At 45.3% G+C, this 25,000-nt stretch overlaps 1 protein-coding gene across 1 annotated transcript in view; it reads right to left on the bottom strand.

Moving 5' to 3' along the window:
• si:dkey-112m2.1 (transmembrane protein 132D) overlaps positions 1 to 25,000 on the bottom strand; it is a 131,952-nt gene that overhangs the window by 37,909 nt on the left and 69,043 nt on the right. The window contains exons 3-4 of the mRNA XM_062554892.1: positions 22,532 to 22,675; positions 2,177 to 2,363 (exon numbers count right to left, since the gene is read on the bottom strand). Of these exons, the coding sequence (XP_062410876.1) occupies positions 2,177 to 2,363; positions 22,532 to 22,675 (331 nt within the window). The remainder of the gene's footprint in view (positions 1 to 2,176; positions 2,364 to 22,531; positions 22,676 to 25,000) is intronic.

The following is a 25,000-nucleotide window of genomic DNA, read 5'->3' as shown; positions in this document are numbered from 1 at the left end:
AGTCGGCCCTCTCCCTTACTCCCACCCCCTTTCATATCGACAGCAATGTTCCAAATGACCTCTCAATGCAACTTTCCTTCCTCATAATTCATAACCGAATCACCAGCGCATTAAAAAAAAAAGCAAAAAAAAAGCAGTACACTGCTCGCCCGTCATGTCCATTCGAGCCAGTCATGTTATAAATAACCATTATCTTATTACATTTAGATGTCTGCAGTCACTTACCAACTCTTCCCATTCGAAAAGAATTACTCTTGGCCCAAACTCAATTACCCCCTCAATTATGGTAAAAGACTATATACACTATTAGCCAAATTAGTCTTAATTAAAATGTGCAAGCGTTGTGTGCAGCAAAGCAGTTGTGACTGTTGTTTCAGCAGATAACATTAGCTGGCTCACAGATTCCTCCCATCAAGCAGAGCCAATCCCCTGCAATAGATGTGAGAGTTGAAATAATATACTGTGGTTGGACTGACAATGTCAGTAAGACAAAGAAATAGTGGAAGCAAAACACGGGGTCAGTCTTCATGAAAGAATCATTTTTGCCTTTCACAGTGCAATAAACAAGAGGCATCAAAGCGCGGCCGAATGCAGGAAAAATCAATAACTTGTATGTTTAATGGTGGTGCGAGAACAAAGTACATGCTAAAGCGACAGGCACCTTATAACAAACATAAAGAGACCAAGAAGAACGGATAATTAGGGAGAGCGATAAACATATCTATTTCAAAAGGGCTGGAGCCATCAGCTCACGAGATTAAAGGCATTTCTTATCCGCATGCATTGATCTGTGTTCAGTAACTCTCTGTAGCTCAACCGAGAGGGAGCAAATTGCTAGTTCTGACACAGTCATGGGCCCGATTCCCAAGGAAAGCGCATATTCAGTTAACAATCCAACTGATAGGCCGTTTGAAATGCGGCTGCCTCGTGCAACTTCCTCTAGCTAGCGGGACGAGCTATCCCAATCAGACTGAGACTGCAAGTGGGTAGACGGGTAGCCAAGTCAGACCTTTGATATTCCCTTCCCTCTGATTCTCTGAGAATGGAATAGTCGCTAACACCCCAAACAGTCTGACTGCTTTTGCAAGTATGGGGTCTGTGCACAAGTTCAAGCACAGGGAAACAGAGCATTTGCTTTTCTATTTCACTTTATCAATTTTAGATGTGATACAGTAATGCCAGTTCATATTTACCCATGTTCGAGGACTTAATTAACTACACTTTCTTTTCAGTTAACCTTACGGTTCTGTGTAGAGTGACACCACTGAACAGCACTTTCACCTAAGCTTCCTGTAGTGCAAGGTGTGTTACATACTATTTCCTTCTGATGTTTTGACTCTATCTAGACCTTAGTGTTACATTTCTGAGAAAAATGTCAAACAACTTGATGGGAATCCCAGAAATAGCAAACCCTTTTCTCATGTAAGAGACACGCTGCCAGCCAGTACTCACTGGCTTGTCAAATAAATGGTCTTAAGACCATTACAGTAATGCTAAAACAACACAAAATCTGAACGGCATAAAGGAGTTCAAAGCCCACAATGGAGTTCCATGATCACTGCCAACGGCTGTTTTTTTTTGTCTTGAAGTGGTGAAGTAGACTACCCAGCATTTTATGAATGTACAGTATGAGAAGGTGCTGTGTGTACTGTTCTGGAACATGCAATTGCTGAGCTCGTGATCAAATCACTTCAATAAACCTCACAAATGGTGACATGAATATTTAATCAGACTGATGAAACAAAGTCTCTGCGATAAATATAGCTGGTCAAACAATGCCAAATATATGTCCCAAAAATGACAAATGGTTGCCTCAAACTAGACTTCTGTAGTTGATTAATTCCATCTGGTGCAATGCAGGATAAAATACAAAAAGAACCACTGAATCAATGAAAAAGAACCATTCCTCAAAAAAAAAAGTCTAACAAACCTGACACACCAAACCCTCACACATTCTGTTTCAGAGCGGCTATTCACCTTTTTGAACCTCTTGCTATATTTCATCATTACCTCCTACTCTCTCTGACAGCTGATGCCTCTGTGCTATGTACCAGATAATAGAGACATTAGCCTTTTATCCTCTCTCCATTTACTTATATGAGCCAGTGAAATAAAAAAGGCAGGCCCCTGTTGTAACCAGGTCAAAGTGAGAGTGGGAAGAGAGGTTTCTCCTTACCATGGCCAGGGGCACGATGCCCCCCAGGTCCTGCGGCGCCAGGCGAATCAGAGTCTGGATCTCGTCGGAGAGAGCGCGGGTGAGCGGGTACTCCACCTGCCAGGTGACGGTGCGGCTGCTCAGGGGGTCCAGCAGGCCGTTCACCTCCAGGTCCACCTGCAGAATCCTCTGGAAAGCGGCCTCCATCCTACACAGAGCACAAGACAGAAGATAGAGAGGGTCAATGGGTGAGATCGAGGAGTGAAGAACATGAGCCTGTGTGGGGGGCCGAAAGAGACCTGTGCTTTCTTCTCCAACATGGCTGGGAAAAAAAGGGAAGCCTTTCAATGTGGTAACAATTGTCATTCAGAGTTGAGCAAACCCTCAGGTGCTTCACCTTGGTTCAAGTACTATCACATTCCATGTTTTTGAAAAGGTCTGCCACCAGAGGCTAAAAGCTTCATCCTTTTGGAAAAATGTGCCGTACAGTAGCTGATGGTTATGAAAGTGCTAAGTGAAAGCTCTGATGCACTGTAGTGCCTCTCCACCATAGAGATGCTTTGTGCCCCACCATCACATTGCCTGGGTCCCGTGGGATTTCGCCTGGTGGCAGATTATGATCCAAGCTTTCTCTTGGCCTCACAGCCAGAAACTATTACAGCCGTTCACATCATCCCCTTATTGTGTTGGAGCGCAGAACAGATGGACTCAATTCTCCCAGAGTCTCCCAATACAAACACCAAAGAAATGCAGAAGCAACTCATATACATGCAGACTAATTGGGTGATGTTTGAAAATGATGTATGGTGCTTCATTTTGTTTTTCTTCCCTCTACTCCTCTATCAGAAATAGTTTTCATTGAGTCTACCAAACCACACACAAATGTTTGCCTAAGCTCTGTGAGTCAGAGGGATGCTAGCAATAAGCAAATTGTTCTACTAGACTCGAGGAGATCCTCTTGCCAAATTAAACAATTCAACTGGAGCTGTTGTACTGTATAAAAGGCACTATATCAAGATTCAGTCACTTGGACCGTGCCTCGTGAGGCTCAAAGGTGCGTTGGCCCGCTAAATGCCTGCATGCCGCGCTTTCTGTCCAACTGCCGTCTTGCCAGAGCAGCGAGCGAGCGAGCGAGCCAGAGGAGCAGTGGTCCAGCCAGCCCTTTGCTTGGGTGGAGTACATAGAGGGTTTTGGTCCCATTATTCCACTCCAGTGACACACACATCCCAGAGAGTGGCAACAGAGTAGAGAGGAGAGGAAGAGGAGGAAGAGGACGAGGAGGAGGAGGGGGAGAGAGAGAAGGAGAAAAAGAAAAAGCAATTTACTTTTGGTCCGGCGCCATGGCTGGCGCTTCTTGGACAAGATTTCCAGGCTGGAGCATAACATTTTCTGTGCTGATTGTGATGCAAACAGAGCAGAAAAAAACAATGAATAATACAAAGCTCATTCGATTTGCTGAACCTTTGTTTTGAACACACCATTATGTGTGTGTGTGTGTGTGTGTGTGTGTGTGTGTGTGTTTCTCTTTCTATACCTCTTAGTTGAAAAGATACACAAAAATACTGAACCGGTAATATATTAACTCACAATATATATAAAAAAAACAAACATAGCAGTGCAATTTAGAAATGCAGCCTTCGCTATGTTCTTCAATACAAGAATTGGTTGGAAAACAAATATTCCAGCATCTGACACTGTCACAGCCTGATGCAGTGGCACAAAGACAACACAAGTACAGTACTTTTCAAGCCTCAAGGTCATTCATTGCTGTGTGATGCATGTCTCTACATCTTCATGAAGCACTTGAGAGAGAGTTGACAACCTACAATAGCAGGGTCTGTGGCTGTAGTGGGTGCTCAAGAAGATATTTCAGAGTTTATCTTTTGATTAAACATTACAGAAATCTTCGGGACTTTAAGAGGTAAAGCAGTGAGGGCCTGTGTTCTTCGAAGGACTGTTTTTTTGGCTGTTTGAAGTTTGATGGTGCTGAGAAAGTCAGTGACAGAGAGAGAGAGAGAGAGAGAGAAAGCAGAGTTCGGTCCTGTGCTCTTTTTTGTCTTTGCTTTTCTCCTTTGGAAATGTTCCTTTCATTGTTCCCCAACAATTCACCTCTCTCCTTCTCTTTCATCTTCACATCCAATCCATACCTGTCCTGCAGGCACAAGCTCTGCTACGATAAGTGATGGCTCCTCACTTTCTGAACCAGAACAACAAAATGTCAGACCTGTGTTTACTGCCATCCTGTTCAAACCTCCTGATGTCGTCCCACATCTTTGCAATTAAAGAGAGCACATGGACGGCTTGTTTGGAGCAAAGAACTGATCCAGATTACAGTGGCAGCAGCTTGTATAGCTTTCATACACAGCAGACAATAGTAATGGGGACCCTATTTTCAAACTGCACTGTATTAGCGACACGACAATCTTTTCAGTAGTAATGGCTGTTTGTAAGGTGAAACTACAATGATATGCCACGATAATGTGCTCATTTTATAGGAAATGAACACTGTGAAAAATAGATCCTGAACAATAGGCATGACGATCAGCAAATGGGTAGGAAAAATGTACAATATGAACAATTATTTGCTCCTACGAAGTATTCCTATATTAGTGTCATGAGAGAGAGAAAGAGAGTGAGAGAGAGAGAGAGACAGAGAGAGCAAGAAGGTGTGCGTGTGTGTGTGTGTGTGTGTGTGTGTGTGTTATGTGTGTCAGAGAGGGAGAGAGAGGCGGGGGGGGGGGGGTTTGACTTTGACCACTATGGATTGCCATCTGAAAAAAGAGCAGGTCTTTACACTCCACCATGGCAACTTGACTCACAGCTAAACAGATATACAGTCCTGCTTTTTCCTCCTTATTTTCTCTGAATCTAGCATATCTTACATGAGGTACTCCCATTCACAGTTATTTGATGTTTCTACAATATCCATATAAAATTTCCAAATAAGATTAAGCGTTTGGTATAATTTGATATCAAGTAAATAAACATACAGTAGTTGCAGAGTAATAACCATAACCTGATTCCTAAACATGTCTCTATGTCAGTTCCATAATAACAATACATTGATCACGCTAACTAAGGATAAATTACATAATGGTTATGAACACTTCGGACAAAGTGGGGCACCTGTACTTGTTGTAAAGATGAAATGATAATGGAGAATATCAGGCATATCATGCAAGTCTATGGTCAACTGGATAGAGATTTTTGAAGGAAGGTAAGATATTGGACAACTTTCTAGGGGGAGAGTCAAGTTATAATGAACTGTTGCAAAAATAAATGCCTTTTGATTGAATTGACTAAATTAAATTTAATCTGACTTGATCTAATTTGAGAGAAAGAAGTAGAGAGACTGAAAAGTGAAGGGGAGGGGGTAGGGGTGGGTGGCACTGCATAAGTGTTAACATGCAACCGACTCTTAGTCAGCTGAGTGGTCTTGAAACAGCACAGTATCTGTGCACTGATGCCAATGTACAGTATACACACATCCGTGGACATTTCCATGACCAAGGGTGAAAGATGTGCTCAGATGGGTGCACTCAAGGCTTGACATACTGTACAGTAAGTCCCCGACTGCAGTTTCTGGGTGTGGCCAGTAGAGGGGGATGTTCTTTAGCACTCCTCCGTTGACAGGGTTGCCCATCAAAGCAGAGGGATCACCAAAAGGCCATGTCCTAATTGCCCGGCCACTCTATTTTGCTGTAGTGCACGAGTTCACCAAGTGATAAAACACTGTAGCACACCCAGAGATGGAGTTTTCCAGGCAATCGGTGATCAGTTCATAAACAGAGAGCACTTTAACGTTTTACAACGACAAATTCAAATAAATCCCAAACTTGCACATTTTATGGGACTGCAAAGTGGTCAAAATTATGCGCAAGAGACTCGGTTTTCAGCTAATCTGAGATGGAGCTGACTTGCCTAAATGCATGGCAGCCTATTTTACACAGAATCATTCCATGAAGATTTACCACTCTGAGCACATTCATACTCATTCAGTTAAAAACTGATTTAACATATAGCCAGTGAACGCAGACAAGGTTTCACTCAGACCCAAGCACACACACAGACAAACACACACACACACATGTGCACACCCACATACACACAGCGCATAAATCCGTCAGTATTGTTCTTCACAATGAAATACGGATAAAAATGTGCCGTTGCCATAACAAAAGACTTTGTAACAGTGGAAATGGAAATAAATATTTAAAAGGCGGAATTGAAATTCTGTCAAAATGCTTTTATAACTGAAAGGGGTCTGGTACTGAAGCCCTCTTCCTCTAAAGAGACTAGCGGTATTCTTTATTTCTCCATGCCTTCATGAATACTGCAGTGACACTGAGGCAGACACACAGTGAGAAAGAGGAGAGAGAGAGAGAGAGAGAGAGAGAGAGAGAAAGAAAGAGAGAGAGAGAGAGAGAGAGAGAGATAGAGAGAAAAGCGAGGGAGAGAGAGAATGAAACAAGGCGATGGCGGTGGAAAGAAAGAAGAGTTAAATGGAGTGAGAAGTCATTTCAATGGAGGCTCAGAGGGGTGGCGTGTTTTCTGCGCACGGAGGTGATCTGGTTAGCAGTGACAACAATGATACATCAAACGAGCGGAATCAATTTTACTACAAAGCCACTGTGGCCTGCACCTTGCGGTCGGCGCCGCGGCGCGCGCGCTGGAAATGAAAGAGCGGATCTGCGCAGATAATGGCAGCCGAAGTCTCGCCGCGCTAAAGCCACTCTCTCCGCTGGGCTGTGGAGGAATTCCATCTCTTCCAGGTGCTCAGAGGAGGGCTTAGGCATTGGCAGCCTTTTGGCAAGTTTTCCTGTGCTTAACAGTCTCTCCCTCTCTCCCTCTCCCTCTCTCTTTCACACTCTCTCTCTCTCCCTCTTTTCCTCTCCCTTCCCTCTCTCTTTCTCAGTGGGTTGTCAGGACCCCAACTGGCAAGAGCATGAAACTCAATCAGGGTGCTGGCATGGGGGCTTTGACCTGCGGTTTGTACTCTAAAGCTCCCCCCAGGACAAACAGGCCAAATAATACAGCCTTCCTCAACTTTTACACAAAAGTAGTCCATCAGCCACTAGCCATACTAGAGTATGCTTACTGTGCCATACTGTCACGTTTGATCAACAGCCCCCTTGAGATTGGACTTGCAAAGAGTCTTGAAAACCTGCTCCCAGGTTTTTTTTTGGAAACATATTACTTTGAGTAAGTGAGATTAGTTTTGACCAGAGTATGTTGTTGAAAACAAAAAATAAGAACATGGCTTTTATGGTGCTCAACAAGATGCAGGGATGAATTTGAGCCGCCTATGAGGAGAGTGGGCGGTTTCTCATTTCTCTGATTTCACTGTCTGAAGGTCAGTGACGGAAACAGTACATGTCCAGACTACAAGAACTCAAGGCCTGAGAGGCTCTATTAAAGAACAGAGTGAAGAAGAATAACCCATTACGGAGGGCAACGTTTGTGCAGTTTAGAAAGCGACAAAAAAAAAAAGTTAATTAAAACCGTTCAATGTCTCCTCAGCCATCAGCGTTGACACTGATCTCAAAAGCTAGTGATAAGCTCTGATTCCACACACAACAGTAGACGTCATAGAGTTTGCAATCGCCAGAATTACCTCATCACTTTGATCGCATAAGTAGCTTTGTCAAGGCCCCCCAGAGAGCAACACTTAGCTCAAAACACAGTGATTGGCACATCCCAGTGCACGTCAAACAATCCGGCACATTGCGTGAGCCAATCCTGTGCTCCTCATCCTGATGTCCCATGGTACAAATCTCTGCCTGTGACAAGTCACTGAGATCCTCCCCCTCCTCCATCTCCAAGGACTTATGCATTTATGGATGTGTACAAGAGTCTAATGCATATTTCCTGGTGGCGGAGTGGCAGAGGCGCACGGTAATACCCTCCCTAGACTGTCTCGAGCCCGTCACGGCCGGGCCTTCGGGCGCTGATGTAATATTCATGCCACTCTCCAGCTGATTTGCTTAGCGTTGTTCTCATCGGAACTTAAGAGATTTAAGAAGAATGCGCTGCCAGGGGGGGCAAGGCATTTGTTGAAAAATGGACGTCCTTGGGGGCGCATATGTAAGCAGGAGCCCCCCCCCCCCCCCCCCCACACACACACACACACACACCCATCCCCAGCCACACACATACACCCCTCACACCTAGACAGTTAGTCCAGGCTCGGCCACACATCACAGATGCAAAACAAAACGAAAAATCCCATCCCATGGCAACAAGCAACTTTTGGAACTCTTTGTTTTCCTTCCTCCACGGAAGTTTTGGAGGTGCATGTTTGTGTGGCCCGGGGCAGAGGAGAGACGAGGGGGCTGATGATTTCCAGTGGCCCTGCATGGTTTTCCAGCTCATCATCGTAATGAAGGATGGAGTGTGGAGCTCTCAGTCACATTAGGATGATGCAGCGATGAACAGCGGACCATTTCTCTTCAGCCTCTATAAAGTGTCTCATGAACTTTAATATACTGTAGTACACTCCCACGGAATAAACTGCTTTGGCAGTGCCAAGTCTATGTTTTATTTTTTTTTTAAAACTACATTTATGGGTGCCAACTCAAAATTGTAAAATCCCTTTCTGAAAATGAAAAAAAAAACTGAGTGCAGAGTGTTGAATGGTCCTGGTGTGACTTTCAGTTCTAATACACCTAAGATTACAGGGTTCTGTAAACGCTCCTTCAGAATGATTAGCATAAAAGACCTTGCTTTCCTTGTAAAACAACGGGCCCAGAGGGAGTAGCAATTTGTGTTGTAGGTTTACAACCCAGCACTGGTAAAGCAGTCGAGCTACATTCACCTTTGCGTGTAAAACACACTCTTGGTCACAGAGAGAGGAGCTTCAAAAGAGTAGAGCAATACAAAATATTTCATTAAATCACACCTTGCGTAGAATGAAAACAAACTGCAGGTCGTAGATGAAACGAGGCAAACGAGTGAGACGTCTCATTAAGAGACATGCTCCTTTTAGGTGTCATTTGTTTGGAACACTACTCAATTCTCTTAATTTGTCAGTGTGCAGTGCAGTCTAGAGTTCATTTCATGGACATGAAAACAAAAACAGTCTAGATATCTCTCCATGGGACTTGGAGAACTGAAAAAAAAAAACAGTCTGTGTTTTTGAGCAAATTCTAGGTAAAAGCTGTGGGCTTCACAATCTGTTATGGATTTGTACTTTTCTCACCAACTGTGGACAACAATTTCTCTCCTAAAGTTCATTGTAATTTGATTTAACACTCTAGCACTGTCACAAGACACTGGCATTTAAGGATTGTGGGAAGAAATAAACATTAACAAGATATTGGCTCGGAAAGCAGCTGTTGTTATGTCTTCACTTTCTCAAAACTGAACTCATGACCCCTTTTCAGTCCCAATCTCCAGAAATGTCTTAGACAAAGGGTGGAGGCCAATAACATTAGCATATTTCAGAGAACATGGACAAGGCCGACATTATTCAACAATTTCATGTTGAATGTATTTCAATGTACATTTAAATGTACATAATTTCTATGCAGAAAGCTTGTCAGCGTAACAAATGACAACAAATGACATTTTTCCTTCATCCCTTTATCCTCGATCACTGAACATTCTATTTTTACTTAGTGTTGAGTTTATACACAGACGTAAATTGAAATTTCTTTGTAAAGAATCTATGATCTGGTGATAAAAGCCGCTGCACAAACATTTAATAAATCTGGCAAATATGGTCGCATTTCCAGTCAGCTGATCGCGGGGGATGAAAGTACACTGACAAACATGGGGGGGCCTAGCTCTGAACTGGGTGAAAGGTGACGAGCCTGATCGAGTTTACATGGCTGTTTGACGAGGAGATCCCTCTCCCTTTAATGAAACCCATGCATGAAAAATCAGGACAGGCCAGCGAGGCACGCTGGAAAAGAATTCTCTTCTCTGTTTCCTGGTGCTGTAACCAAGTTGATTAAATTGGGTCAAATCCCGTAAAAGATTCATTAAACATTAACAAAGCCGCTGGTTGTGTTCACAAGAGCAAATTACATAGCTGCGCTACTGAAAAGTATGAGCTGTAGATTGCGGAAGATTTCTCCTAGCGGAGGACTGTCAGCCAAGACGGCTCGCAGCTCTCGGTTTGGCACAAAGTCGCTCGTCTTCCTAACAGTCACGTTCCTATCATGACTGTGACGAACCGGAAGAGAGAGAGAAAAGGGGGCTAATTCATGATATGTGGCGAGAAAAACCTAAATCCTCACGGGGCCAAACTAATTAAGTGAAGAGATGCACACACACGTGACGCACATGTTCGTTTCCACGCCAAAGTCCCCAGATAATGTGGCAGCACACATGCACATACGTACTCTCGCCCATGTGCAGTCGAGGGAACATGTGCACAAGGCATACTGACAAAACACAAACACAATATTCATCTTCCATTCCCCTATGCTATATAAAAACACACCAAGGTGTCTAGCCACTGGAAACATATTTTTTTTTATGTGAGCATTTTATGTGAGCATTTTATGTCATGTGGGCCTGCACATACACCACCCCCCCCCCACACACACACACACACACACACACACACACACACACACACACACACACACACACACACACACACACACACAAAATTGCACACTCGAGAGCCACTGATCGTTCCCGCTCAGAGAACCATCCATATCCCATATCCACACATATATTTCAGGCCCACTGTACATATGTCTCATTACATTTCCCTGCACTCTGAATCCTGCGAGACCGAGGCCTATATCAACATGCATGGCTTCAGAAGCTGGAGGGCCCTTTGGAGAAGGAAATGTGCAATTCCATGAGATTATGCTGAGCAGCTCGTCCTGTGAGTGATGAACATCCAGCGCTCTTGCTCTGTGAGAACCCCCCCCCCCCCCCCCCCCCCCCACACACACACACACACACCCCTACCCCTCTTACACCTCCCATCAGTAATTGGAAGCGCTCGACCATGGAATCTGTAGACTAATTAAAGAATCTAAATCGAACGGCGAGCGTTTTACATTTCTGTCTCCGTCCAGCGCGTCCTTTGTGCACCAACATGATTGCACGTGCCACATGAATCATGCATCCGATATACCGACACAAACACATGCGCAAGGACAAAAAACGCGCCGTCCAGTGCGGCACGACCATCCGTTCGGCCGCTAAAGGGCTAGCCGCATGCGTGTCGAGCTGGAGGGTGTGCGGTACTTGAGCATGATCAAGTGTTCGGGGGCCACGAGGCGAGATACCTTCCAAAATGTAGCAAGGACTGAGGCTGAGCTACGCTAGGGATTAAAGAATTCCCTTTGAAACGGCAGCCAGTCGGCTGCTACCCTCCACGTTTTTTGTCTCAGAGACACACAAAAAAAGGGAACGATAGTACTTGTTTCCCCTCCAATGCGTTCTCCATTCCCTGCCCGCAACAGTCAAATGCAGTGGGAATATCCAGTAAGTGCAAATATTCTCCAGTTCCCTTCCTCGTTATCAGTTTCAGACTCCAGATAAAAGTTGTATGCAAACGCAAGCTGTACTTTTGATTAGTAATAGTCTGCATGGCGGATTCAATTGACTGTCTCAGAGCAGGTCGTAAAAATAATATTTCAACAGTTTAAGTAAGCATGTGTCTGTGTCTCGATATGAATATCTCATTCTTTTACTCAAGGCACTTCTCTCCCGTTTGTAATAAAGTATGAAAAGGGAGGAGTTAATGGCAACGATGAGAACAAAAATTAAAAATGTGTCTGGACCAGAGCTCTGTCATGGGCATACACCCTCTGCCAGGCCCACACACATATATTTTTTCTCTGTCCCCCCCTCTCTCTCTCTCCTTCCCTCGGCCTCAGTTATTACCGTCCTGATGAATGAGCTCATGCAAACTCAGATGTAATTTGGGCTATTGTCCTGTTGGACTATGCAGATTTCTGCTGCAGTGCCGCTATACCCCTTCGCCATATTCATAAGCTCATTATGGAAGTGTACATACCATGGAAATAGCTCTTGTACAATTTGAGCCAAATTGATGGATTGTTTGCTGGATATGGTAATACTGGCCAGAGGCACCACGGTGAAGAGTCACCCTGTACTTTCTGTAACTGATCCCCCACTAATGTCCTTCACTTTTAATGTTTTTCTCCTTTCTGCTTTCCTCGCTCGGGAATGAAGAAGAAAAAAAATACATCAGAATCATATTCCATAAACACATGTTGCGGCATGCTATAAACTACTAGGGAACACCCCTGACAAATTCGTAGCTGCATGCATATTTTACGGGATGGAGAGGACAACACGCTGGGCGCAACATATGGAGCGAGGCTTATTTTTAGGAAACGTCAACTGCTGCTGCCTCAACACTTGCATCACAGTACATCATAGTACATAGCCCAAAAAAAAAAAAAAAAAAAAAAATAGGCAAAAATATGAAAGGAGTTAAAAATGAAGGGGCCTGATACCACTCCAGACTCCACCGACCCACTCCGCAGCCCCCAGACTCACCCCCACCCCCCACCCCGACTCCCACTCTCGCCTCGCTAACGTCGCCCCCTCAGCCTTGCATGCTTTTAAGGAGATACGCAACCTCCACTTCAATCCCACATCCCTCTACCCCCAATCAGTGACACCAGCGCTCCAATGCAAGGCCATCTGAAATGCATTCAGGCCAGTAAATTAGACTTAGATCAGATGTCCCAAAATGTCCCAAGTCACACACAGTACCTGGGAGCATCCAGAGCACAGAAGAATGCTGAAGACCGGTTGGAGGGTTGGAGCAGCCACGAAACAGACAGCCATTAGTTAACGCTGTATCCTTGAGGAGGGTGACACTTTTGATTAGTTCTCAACTGTAATCGCGGCAATTACTACCCTACATGGAGGGCCTCAGGAACCTGTCAGCCTCAATCACCAAAAGGGTTTGTTTGTATGTCCTTGTATGTGTGTGTTTGTGTGTGTGTGTGTGTGTGTGTGTGTGTGTGTGTGTGTCTGTGTGTGTATTTTGATGTGTTTGTAAACCAGTTGCATCCCAACATTTGTATCTCCACTCATTCATCACAGGTGCTATGGCAGCTGAAAATAAAAGATGTCCCTTTTATTCCCCTCACATCGTCCTTCTTCATGGTCAAATGTGTGTGTGTGTGTGTGTATGTGTGTGTGTGTGTGTGTGTGTGTGTGTGTGCGTGCGTGCTCGCTCACATGTACACGGTGATGTCTACCCCTGTTCCTGAATGGGTCTATTAGCGCCGCCTTGCTTGTTTAGCATGTGCATCACATCTGGGCCCGCACAAACGCATCTCCACCCCGTGTGCTTGCTTTCCAAGCGGCCCGCTACACATGTGGAGAACGCCGGCATATTAATCGTCTGCCATTACTCTTATTTGTTTGCCTCCGCGATCAGGCCTGCGTTTCTTATGTACTTACATGAGGGGGCCCTAATGCAGGGATGACAAGCCCACTCCCCCTGCCCGGGTAAAAGAAAAGGGGGGATTTGTAAAGTCGGCCGTCACGGGCGTGATCGTTAGATGGATTTAGGGCATCGATCACACATTATTTAATTTGCGCAAGTGGCATATGAATCCTGGATGAGTTGTGCAAGGGGGGGCTGCACAGTTGTGCAATCATAAAGCGCTTGTAGGGGCCGTGGGCTGAGCCTATGGAATAATAAATGAGAAAAAATTTGCAGGGCAAAAAAAAAAAAAAAAAAAATGGCTGATTTATTTGCAGAGGGCTGCCATCATTAATGAAGCTCTAGAAATGGCCCTCCCAACTCTTAATGCAATAGAGGGAGTTTAATCTCTGCCTCTGCTTGTGTATGTATGTGTGTGTGCGCCTGTGTCTTTGTCTGTGTATATGTGTATATGTGTGTGTGTGTGTGTGTGTGTGTGTGTGTGTGTGTGTGTCTGTGTGTGTGAGTGTGTGCACGCCTGTGTCTTTGTCTGTGTATGTGTGTGTGTGTGTGTGTGTGTGTGATTGCGTGCGTACGTGTGTGTGTGTGTGTGTGTGTGTGTGTGTGTGTGTGTGTGTGATTGCGTATGTGTGTGTGTGCTGTGCACGCGTGTCTGATTTACACGGCGCCCACCCACTCCCGGGCCCTTCAGTGTCTGGCGCATGTGTGTGGAATGGAGAATGTGTTTCCATGGCGCCCCCTCCACCTCCGTGACAACAACACTGGATGGATATTAGACGTGCTTGAACCTCTGCTCCTCTCTCGTTCACCTCTTGCAGTCACATCGCGGCTCCCCTCCCACCCCCCCCCCCCCCCCCCCCCCGCCCGACTTCTCCTCTCTCTTCTCTTCTGCTCTCCGTATTCCTTTTGCCACTTCACCTCCCTCTGCTGCACTTCTCCTCGCCACGCGCTCTTCTCTCGCCATCCTCGGTCTCCCATTACTCTTCTCCCTCCACCTTGGCCCCTTTGCTCTCTTTCCGTCTACTTTCCCGCGCAGCTCTTCCCTTTCTGTTGTCTTCTTCCGCTCTCTTCCTCTTCCTCCCTCGCTCGCTCACTATACCCCGTCACCTGCCTCTCACTCTTTCGCTCCTCTCGATTCCTCCCTCCTCTCTCAAACACTCTTCCTCCACTCGCTCTCCCTCTCTCTCACTCCATCTTTATCTGTGTTTGCAACGCAAGTGCTGGCGGTGTTCGGCTCTGCAGTGGTGCTGGAGAGCCCACAGATAGGAAGGAGCAGGGTGGGTGCGGGTGGTGTTGTGGGGGGGGGGGGGGGTAGGTGGAGGGGGCTGGGGGTGTCAGCAGAACCAGGCTGGCCTCTTGCGATAAGACAGAGGGTAAGAATCCAGGGTGGCAATTTAATCCTCGCCATCCTGCAGCAACTGGATATCGCCAACCGCAGCCAGTTCTTTCTCCCTCTGCCTCGCACACACACACACACACAAACACACACACTCGCACACACACACACACACACGCACGCACACAGGCACTAACACACAAACACACACACACACACATGCAAACGACACACGTAACCTACACACACACACCACCACCACCATACAAGCAAACAACACGACACACCGACTTACTTAAATAACGCTCTTTTTCTGCCACGGTGGAGGTGCCAGCCGCCTTTGGGAGAGCCAGGGCTTTGAATAAAATGTAAGTCACTTCACTAGGCGATGGCCACCGAACATCACTCTATAGAAGTGCCCCCACCCCACACACACACACACACACACACACACACCCATCGAGTCTCAGTGAGAGGCAGAGGGGTGGAGAGGGGTGAGCGGTCAGGTGTGGGAGCAGCGGGTCAGCCCGCGGCCAACAGCCCATGACACCGATAAGCAGCCTGCTGTGACACCTGTAGACGTCTCAATGCAGAAAATAAATCTGTTGCTCCGCAGACGCTTTCACCAGGACACTGATGACCGTATATGGACGACGCTATTCAGTTCTGACCCGTGGATTAGCAGTGACACTAGAAATCAATCAATCGATCTCAGGATTTGTGAGATCTCGTAGAACATGATATCATTCGCATCTAAGCATTTTCAGCAAACGGCGGTGAGAGCTTTTTGGCAGCTTTATTGCACCAGGTCGTGACTTGACAACGCTCTCAGACGGCTGTCGTCAAGGTCACATTAGCTACTGTCCCGGCCGCACCAAGCCCGATTGGGAGGGCTGCCAAAATAGCATCCCCTCTCGCACGCCACTGACTCGTGGCATCATCTTTACACAGGCGATGATTACAAGATATGCGCCCGTACACCGCCACGGACGCACCCCACTGGCAAGGCCTCCGCGTAATCCTATAAGGGCACCTCTGCTTTAAAGGAACGCGATCGTAAAAAAATATAATAAAGCACCCGGAGGGGGTTAAAGAGAGGACGTGTCCACAGGATCAATGGCATATACACCATGCTTTATGACTGGCCACTACTCCACTAAATGAATGGCAGCGGTCCACTTCCCACGCCAAAGGGGAAGGGTGTGTGTGTGTGTGTGTGTGTTGGGGGGTGGCGGGGGTAGTGTCAAGTGACCTTGGCATGGTGTGGAGTCTTTAGAAGCGACCAGTGCAAAAACCCCATGCCGTGTTAGAGGAGGACTTTCATTAGAGACAGCTGGGTGATGGGGAGAGTGACCCGCAGGGGGTGGCACGGGTGGGGGGGTTTGGGGCGAGCTTTATTCGCCGGGAGCCCCCGGAAGCAGGAACCGGGGGCCCGTGGCGTCCTTGGCAGATTAATGAGGTGGAGTGGCGGAGGCGGGAGCGGCGGGGTCACGCCGTGGGTCAGGGGAAGGCCGCCTGGCTAATTAACCCATCCAGACGGCGCGCGGACGCTAATGGATTAGAGCCAGGGGAAGGTTCCGCAGTGCTGTCAAGGTAGAGCCGCGAAGGACGCAGCAGCCAGAGGTGGGTATTGTTTCATTCTTAAGTGTTGGAATGCAAACATATACCACCTCCACCTCCCCCAAGCACACACACAAACACACACACACACGCACACCCAGGGAATTATTCATCCCCAATTTACCGACTGACTGACATTGACAGCCCGTGAGGCAAGGAAGTGGAGGTAACATGCAGTCTGTGGTTTATCAGCTGCTGGGATCTGAGCGGCAGGAGAGTGAAATTCCTCCGCATCAAAATGCATTGACTGTGATAAATGTGTGTGTGTGTGTGTGTGTATGTGTGTGTGTGTGTGTGTGTGTGTGTGTGTGTGCGTGCGCGTATTTATAATGTGTATATATTTGAGTGTGTTGTGTGTATGTGTGCGTGTGTTTTGCGTTGCTGTTTACTTGCGCAAACGTGCGAGTGTTTCCCCTCAGCCGTCCCTCAAGTTCATCACAAATCCGTCGCCGTCGCTGAGATTTCTTATCGGAATGGCGCATGGAAAAAGATACCTGACAGATGGACTCCCAGACTCATGTCTGGAATCCAAATGAAATGCTCTCGTGGAAAACCGAGAGAAACTCGTACGCAAACAAATCACACTCTGACACGTTTAGGGTGTCTGACATCAACATCCCCAGTGAGCGGTTTATAAATGCAGTGCCATTTGTGGGTTGATCAGTTTTTTTTCTTGCATGTCCGTTAAATGTTACAAGGCTGAGAATCAATCACACGAAAGAGACACAAGTGAACTGTTGAAACCTCAACATTAACACCATAAAATATTCATCACTCGCTCCTGCTGGGAGAGTCAACAGAATGTGATGAAGCCATGCTGAACTATTTGGTTTGTTAATTATAGACTTTCCAGGTTTGAATCGGATGCTCAGGAATCCAAGTGCCTAGTATCAAACACATTTCTCTCTGCCACATTCGCCGGAAGCTTGTGATGTATAACTATTTTGCCTAAACTGAAACACATCACTCAAGTTGACTCAAGTACCCTGAAGCTTGGTCCAAACAATATTATGGGTGTGGGCAAAGCACATAAACCCCCACCTGCAATCAAACCTTCAATCTCTTTCAAGCCAGCAGTAAGTGAGTTAGACTATACTATAGAATGGTGCGACTTTTTTAGAATGTTAGTGAGTCATCTCATCTCAGATGACTCAATTACGAACTTACAAATTTGCGGGGTAGAAGGCACAGGTAGGCTACCAGATAAGTAACAGAATAAATCATGGTAAGAAAGGTATGGCACTTCTTTTTAGAAGCATAACAGTGAGGCACATCACATATTGGGATAGATTGCCTGACTCTACACCGGCTCTTTGAGATACAGGGCAGAGGTACTGTATACGAGGACAAACATGTCCATTTGGGGTTCATATTCATCTATCCACCAGCTATTCGTGTTGTGTGTTACATGTGAGCATACCAAAGCACATTCCTATCAACTGTATTATTATATTGTTGAAATGGCTATAATAAACCTGAACTTGAACTTGAACTTGAACTTAAGGGTCATGTGCATCTTGGAATGGTGCTGTAGGGGCCAGCAGCTCTATTATGGTCGGCTTGCTAATTAGATATTCAAGTTTTTACAGAAATGCCTGACATATACTGTACAGCACCATCACCTTGGTTCACATACAGTATATGGTTTCTCAGCACTAGAGTGCTAGCTGACACCCCAAGACAAAAAGAGCCCCTAAATCGCCTACTGTAGAGCCACGTTATAGCCCTCTATGAATGTACCTACTAGAACCGTGGTTCTCAAACGTCTTACAATGAGTACCAACTCAGAGAACAATTGACACTCAGAGAACAAGTACCACCATTATGACCGGCATTAAAATACGGTTGTGTAGTCCAATTTAAATATATTTATCATTGTACATACTGATTTGCATTGTTTTGTTTAATTATAAACACTAGAAAGATAAACACTAGTTTAAATGTATTGTTTTTTTTTTTATTTTTTGTATAATTTGAAGTGTTTATTTTATCTTCATTTAAGAAAAAAAAAAAAAAAACATCTTGGAGTCTCCCGGAGTACCACAACAGAGAGCCCGCTTACCGCCAGTGGTACCCGTACCACATTTTCAGAACCACTGTACTAGAACAGTACTATACCCCATAATGTGGTCTGACAAGTCCACCTTCTGCTTAGGGCAGGAGAAAACACCTGTTGTATGCCCATTACAACAGAGTCCATGACAAAACCAGTAAGGACAGACATGAACATGAACATGAACATGATACAATGAACTTTCCGAGAAATTAAATACCACTACAACTGTAATTCTAGTTGATACGTCAAGACAAAAGAACCCCTCACTCATGCACTTCAATACTGGAGTAAGGACAAACTGCACATATTTGGGAGGGATGAGTTCAGGAAATGTTTCCTCAAGAAAGCTGCCAATCAATAAGGCTTAAGAGGCAATGCATTGTGTTATTAGCCTGGGAGGGAACTGTAATTCTGTCTGGATTTACTTCCAGGGTTTTCCATCATAAAGGCTGCTGGGAGACAATATACACCGTGTTTAGTTTTGGTTTACTGTAGTTGCCCAGGATTCCTTTCTTTTTTCTCAAGCACTGTATTTCTCAGCACGACACAAGCTTTTGTTCTCCTCTCTTTAGGTCTGGGAAATAGGGGCTTTGACGACGGCATAATGGCTTGGAGAATGTGCTTTTGCCCCAAGGAAAGTGTGTGAGAGTGTGATTATGAAGAATGTGAGTGGTTATAAGAATGTGGTGTTATGAGTGTGTTTGTATAAATGTATATTTGTTTATGTGTTGTGCATGAGTGGTTGTGTGCTGGAATTTTTTATGTATGTGTGCCATGAGTTAGTGTGTGTGTGTGTGTGTGTGTGTGTATGCGTGTGTGTGTGTGTGTGTGTGTGTGTGTGTGTGTGTGTGTGTGTGTGTGTGTGTGTGTGCATGTGTGAATTCAGGGTTGTTCTCACTGGCAGCACATCTGCTCACTGCACCAGGAACTGATCCCTCATTTCACAGCCCGTTTGAGAGGAATATAAAAACATTTAGTGGAACCATGCAGAGAGAGAGAGAGAGAGAGAGAGAGAGAGAGAGAGAGAGAGAGAGAGAGAGAGAGATCAAGTCAGGGAGCTCAAAGAGAAATAGAAGGATGGCTGTGAGAAGACAGTGAATGAAATTTAAAGAAAACGAGTATTATGGGGTGGTCATATCCTACATTTGGATGATGGATTCGTTTCGCGTTTGATAGAGATGAGATTCAAGATACTTTGATGCTTACTTGGCAAATCCTGACACTCTGACTATCACATGTTTAATCTCAGGGGCCATCATTTTGTCAGTTGTTGCCTCCTGTGTGTCTTATGATTCTCACCAGAAATGGGAAAACACATCAAAATGTGTGAGAGGACAAACATCTATTACATTTAACCTTTAAATACATGAAACTGACAACACACTTCAAGTTAGTAGTAAATTAGTACTATAGGATACAGTAGTATTTATTGATTGACCTTGTGATGGCCCTAGCAGGTATATTTATACATAAACAACACTATCTTACACTTTATATTTATACAATAATGATCTATTAATATATTAATATATTAATAATTCTATTCATAATTATTTTCATATATTTTTATTCTTGATGTTTTTTCCGACCACTGTGATGATATCTATATCTGTCTATCTGTCTGTCTATCTATCTATCTATCTATCTATCTATCTATCATTACAGTGCAAAGGCATATAACGAAAGCTTCATGCACTAGGCCGTTCCAAAGCCGTGTTGTCAACCCACTCAAGCTTGGAAGGACTCTGAATACAATCAAATGGGGACAATGTGCTTCTAACAGGTACATTCATGTTACCAGAGCTTGAAATTATTTATAGTAATGACTTGGTGTGCATTACATTTCTCACTTGATGATCTCTTTACATTAAATATGGAAGACTACTTAGTGTAGATTGCTCTCTGCATCTCTAATCAGTCTGCTGACAAGGCAAAAAGAATATTGAGAGAGAGAGTGTGTGAGAGAGAGAGAGAGAAGGGGGGCAAGAGAGAGAAAGGCAAGAGAGAGAATGAACGGAACCTGGAGTTCCACATCTCCACCTGTCTATCTATCCCGCGACTCCCCCAGCCCGACTCAATCATCCCAGCAGCGCGGCGCAGGAGAGCCGACCCCTGGCAGGCCTAATCTGGGCATCGGCGAAAAGTAACCGAGAACTGTTTGAGCAAGTTCTTTTCGGATCTCATTAGGGTTATGATGAGGAGAAGGAGATAAAGAGAGCGCGAACGAGAGAGACAGAGAGAGAGGGAGGGAGAGAGAGAGAGAGGGTGGGGGAAGAAATTCAGCAAGGAGAGCTGAAATACCGCAACTCATTACGGATACTTCCTCCCCTCGGGGACAGCAGTAGACGCCCGCTCTGCCAACATTGCGGCTAATTTATACATCATGGTGTTATAATGACCTCTCCGCTGCTGGAGCGGATGAGCTGAGCAGCTTTCACTCATGATAACCTTCGTCCTACCTCATCATTTTTTTTGGGGGGGGGGGGGGGAATCAAATTTTTCTTAAACTTAACCTCATTTAGAGAAAAGCTGGATTCGCATGACACATGCTTAAGAGCCGAGACAATCTGGAAAGTCATTACGATGGCGAGCGACGTGACTCGAAGGGGGGGTCAGGCTGACCCCACTGTGCTCGCTCTGGCTCTCAAAAAAACCCGGGCGGGAGGAAGCCACGACGAGCCGCTTGCCCTCCCCGAGTCCGCCAGGGGAAACCTCAGCAGGGAGGGAGCTGAGGGAATCCAGCACAGCGCTGAATATTCCAGGCTGTGCTTTAAACATGCTTCATGCATGAGGCTGAATTAAGTAGATGGGGTCGGAGCTTCCGGTGGCTTCTCTGGCTCTCGAAAGCGAGCGTAATATCCAACACTACCTTTGGATGATATCTCAGACGCGTTATATATTCTTTAAGTCTCAATATTAGGACAATATGAATCTCACTGAGAATAGAAAAATAAATCAAATCAAACTGTGATATGAAAGATGACTCATAGCACGTAGGCAGCAATTTTAGTGGGTCCAAATGATGTTTCTTTCCCTCTTTTTTAATTTCTTGTCAGAACAAAATGGCCTCCTGAGGCTCACAAGCTGTGAAATGTTTTCCTCTCTCTCTCCTATGAGCTTAATCTACAAAGTGACACATGTCAGGAAATGGTGGAGTAATGCAAATTGCCTTTTTGGGGAGCGAGAAAAAAAAAAAAAAAAAAAAAAGCATCAGGCATAAAAATCTCAACTTAATTAACATCGAAGTAAACCTCTTTTTCCCCCCGCCCGCCCAGTCCTTTACTCGGGCTTAACAGTCACATTCCTGAGATTAATTTCCGTATGTAAATGCCACCAAAGGACGCGTCTGGGGAGACGATGAGTGTCGTATATGCATAAGGAAGCACAGCTGTCTATCAAAAAGGCACAGGGGCTCAAGCGTTTCATTCCGCTCGGCTGAGGCGAAAGCGGGACGGAAGGAAGCGTCGCAGTCGACTCGGAAAGGCGGGGGGGGATTGTGGGATGCGGTGGTCAGAGAAAAAGACCACAACTGGACTGGTTGCACATTCTAAACCTAGGATTCCGAAGGGCTCGCTGAAAGATGGGTTTGATCAGAGGATGATGCCGAATGGGGGGAGATACGCCTGAAGGAGGTGGCAACTTTTGTAACTTTGGGCATTAGGGTTTAACTTTTTTGCACTTTTTCTCAACTGCCGGCATGGTAAGAGAAATGGCAAGATCAGAGGAACAGCCACGGGTTTCTTTTTTCACTACGCCTCACAAAGGCTCTCCCTTTTATAGCCAAGAGCTGAAATCTCTGCTTTCAATCAGAGAAAGAGGGGAGGATATCTCTTTTCTTCTGACTGCGAGGCTCTTTTTCACATGAAGTGAAAACAAGAGATACTGATGGTATGGAAGAAGAGTGCCATTAGGGTAGTGTGTGTGTCTCTGGGTGTGTGTGTGTGTGTGTGTTGGAAAGGCACTGACCTTTGGCCAAAGTTGGGGTCCTTCCTGCGGCAGTGTAAGGTCACGACCCGGTGGCCCTCGCTCCGCGCGTCCTGACTGACGGTCCACTGAGTGGGGTTACTGGCCCGCGCCCCAAGAAACGCCACGCCGTCTTTCAGCTTCACCCTGTTACAACACAAACGGCACATCTCTGTCACACACGCCGTCTTTCAGCTTCACCCTGTTACAACACAAACGCCACATCTCTCCGTCACACGCCGTCTTTCAGCTTCACCCTGTTACAACACAAACGCCACATCTCTCCGTCACACGCCGTCTTTCAGCTTCACCCTGTTACAACACAAACGCCACATCTCTGTCACACACGCCGTCTTTCAGCTTCACCCTGTTACAACACAAATGCCACATCTCTCAGTCACACACGCCGTCTTTCTGCTTCACCCTGTTACAACACAAACAGCACATCTCTGTCACACACGTCACACACACCATCTTTCAGCTTCACCCTGTTACAACACAGACGCCACATCTTTCAGTCACACACATCAAGTACAGCATCACAGCAAAGAACGTATCTAACAACTGGGACAAAATGTTGGGACAATGCTGGGACAAAAGCAGGTCATGTTGCCGGTTTTTAAGAGAAGATCAAGAATCAACGTCTTCCAACACAATGTTTTACAATCTGCTTTCATGTTCACATCTACTTTTCCATTGCAGTATTTCTTACTTTAATCTTGCAAGAGAAAACGCCTTCAAAAAATAGAATCACCTTAAAGGAATACTTCACCGTTTTTTCATATTAAACTATGTTATTCCTTTATTTAAGACGAGTTGATACATACCTCTCACGTTTCAAAGCGTGCACTCACTGGCTCTGGCGCGCGGCACAAATTTGATAGCACTTAGCTAGCCCAATGCATTCATTAGGATCCAAACAGAGATGAAGTTAGAAGCGACCAAACACCTCCATGTTTTCCCTATTAAAATACAGTTACATGAGTAGTCACACTACCAAGTATGGTGAGACAAAATAAAACGTGGTGCATTTATAAGCAGGTAAAAGGGATAACTATATTGTGTGGCGGAATAACATTGGGAGCACTTAGACTCTGCGCAGTAATATCCTCACTCCAAAGTGAAACTGAGAGTGCAAGAGTGAGGATATTACTGCGCCACACAATATAGTTATCCCTCTTACCTGCTTACAAATGCACCATGTTTTATTTTGTCTCACCATACTTGGTCGCGCGCCAGAGCCAGTGAGTGCACGCACTGAAAGGTGAGAGGTATGTATCAACTCGTCTTAGTCAAGGGAATAACGTAGTTTAATATGAAAAAACGGTAAAGTGTTCCTTTAACTTTATTAAATCCATGAAGCGAAATGTGCATTCACCAACTGTAAATCATACTCAATTTGTCATCTTGTTGTATTGTATTATACCACACAAGGCTAAAGACAATCGCGTTACGATCACGTAATAAGCAACAATGAAAATATGTTTAATGTGATGAAGTGTATCATTCTCCAACTGACAGACAAGGCAACAAGAAACCACTGTGTTGTTCTGATGTTGCAGTCATGTTGGGGATGCTCTGATTATCACCGAATGAGGCAAACACAGAGGAATAATGTGTAACTATGATGCAACCAGTGATATGACACCCCGCTAGATGGCTTGACTGATTTTATTCCCCCTCCTGTCATAGAAGTCATCCCGTAGTCATGATTCCTTCCCCCAACAGGCATCTGACACACACAGACACACACTACGTGTACGCATGCATGCGCACACACACAATGTATAAGCATGCAGGCACACACACACACGGGCACGGGCACACACACACACACACACACACAAACACACACACACACACACACACACACACACACACACACACACACACACACACACACACACACACACACACACACACAGACACATACACGCACACACACACTCACAGAAACACTGTTTTGCTATCGGTGTGTCTCAGTGTCTGCTACTTTAGTGACATTTCGCACATTCTGCCTTCAGTGCAGCAGCCGGGTTGTGGACAAAACAGCTTTCAAATGAGCCACGGAGACATCAAACCTGCTGGCTTCCATAATTTAAAGTCATATTAATGTTGCCAGCCACCAGACCAACAGATTTTCTGATGCAATATCTGGACACAAGGGTATGTCGACATAGGGTGGAATTTTTTTATTTCAATTTTTATGTGTCCTTATTTATTTATTTGTTTGGCAGTCCAGAACCAGGCCCAAACACTGTCAAATGAAGCCAAGGTGTGTATGTGCCTGTCTGGATACCCCATAACAAAGTCTGTCCTGTAGTTTCTTGACTTAAATAATGCAAAATGGTCTAGACTAAAATAAAAGGGGGAAAAAATCACTCAGATACTTGCAGACTCAAGTCAAGGAATTACCGACAGGAAATACATTCCCAAACTAGATTTATAGTGACATTTAGAGGCATTCGGTGG

The sequence above is a fragment of the Sardina pilchardus genome, chromosome 14, assembly GCF_963854185.1.
Source record: "Sardina pilchardus chromosome 14, fSarPil1.1, whole genome shotgun sequence".
Lineage (NCBI taxonomy): Eukaryota > Metazoa > Chordata > Actinopteri > Clupeiformes > Clupeidae > Sardina > Sardina pilchardus.
This window is presented reverse-complemented; position numbering and strand designations above follow the sequence as displayed.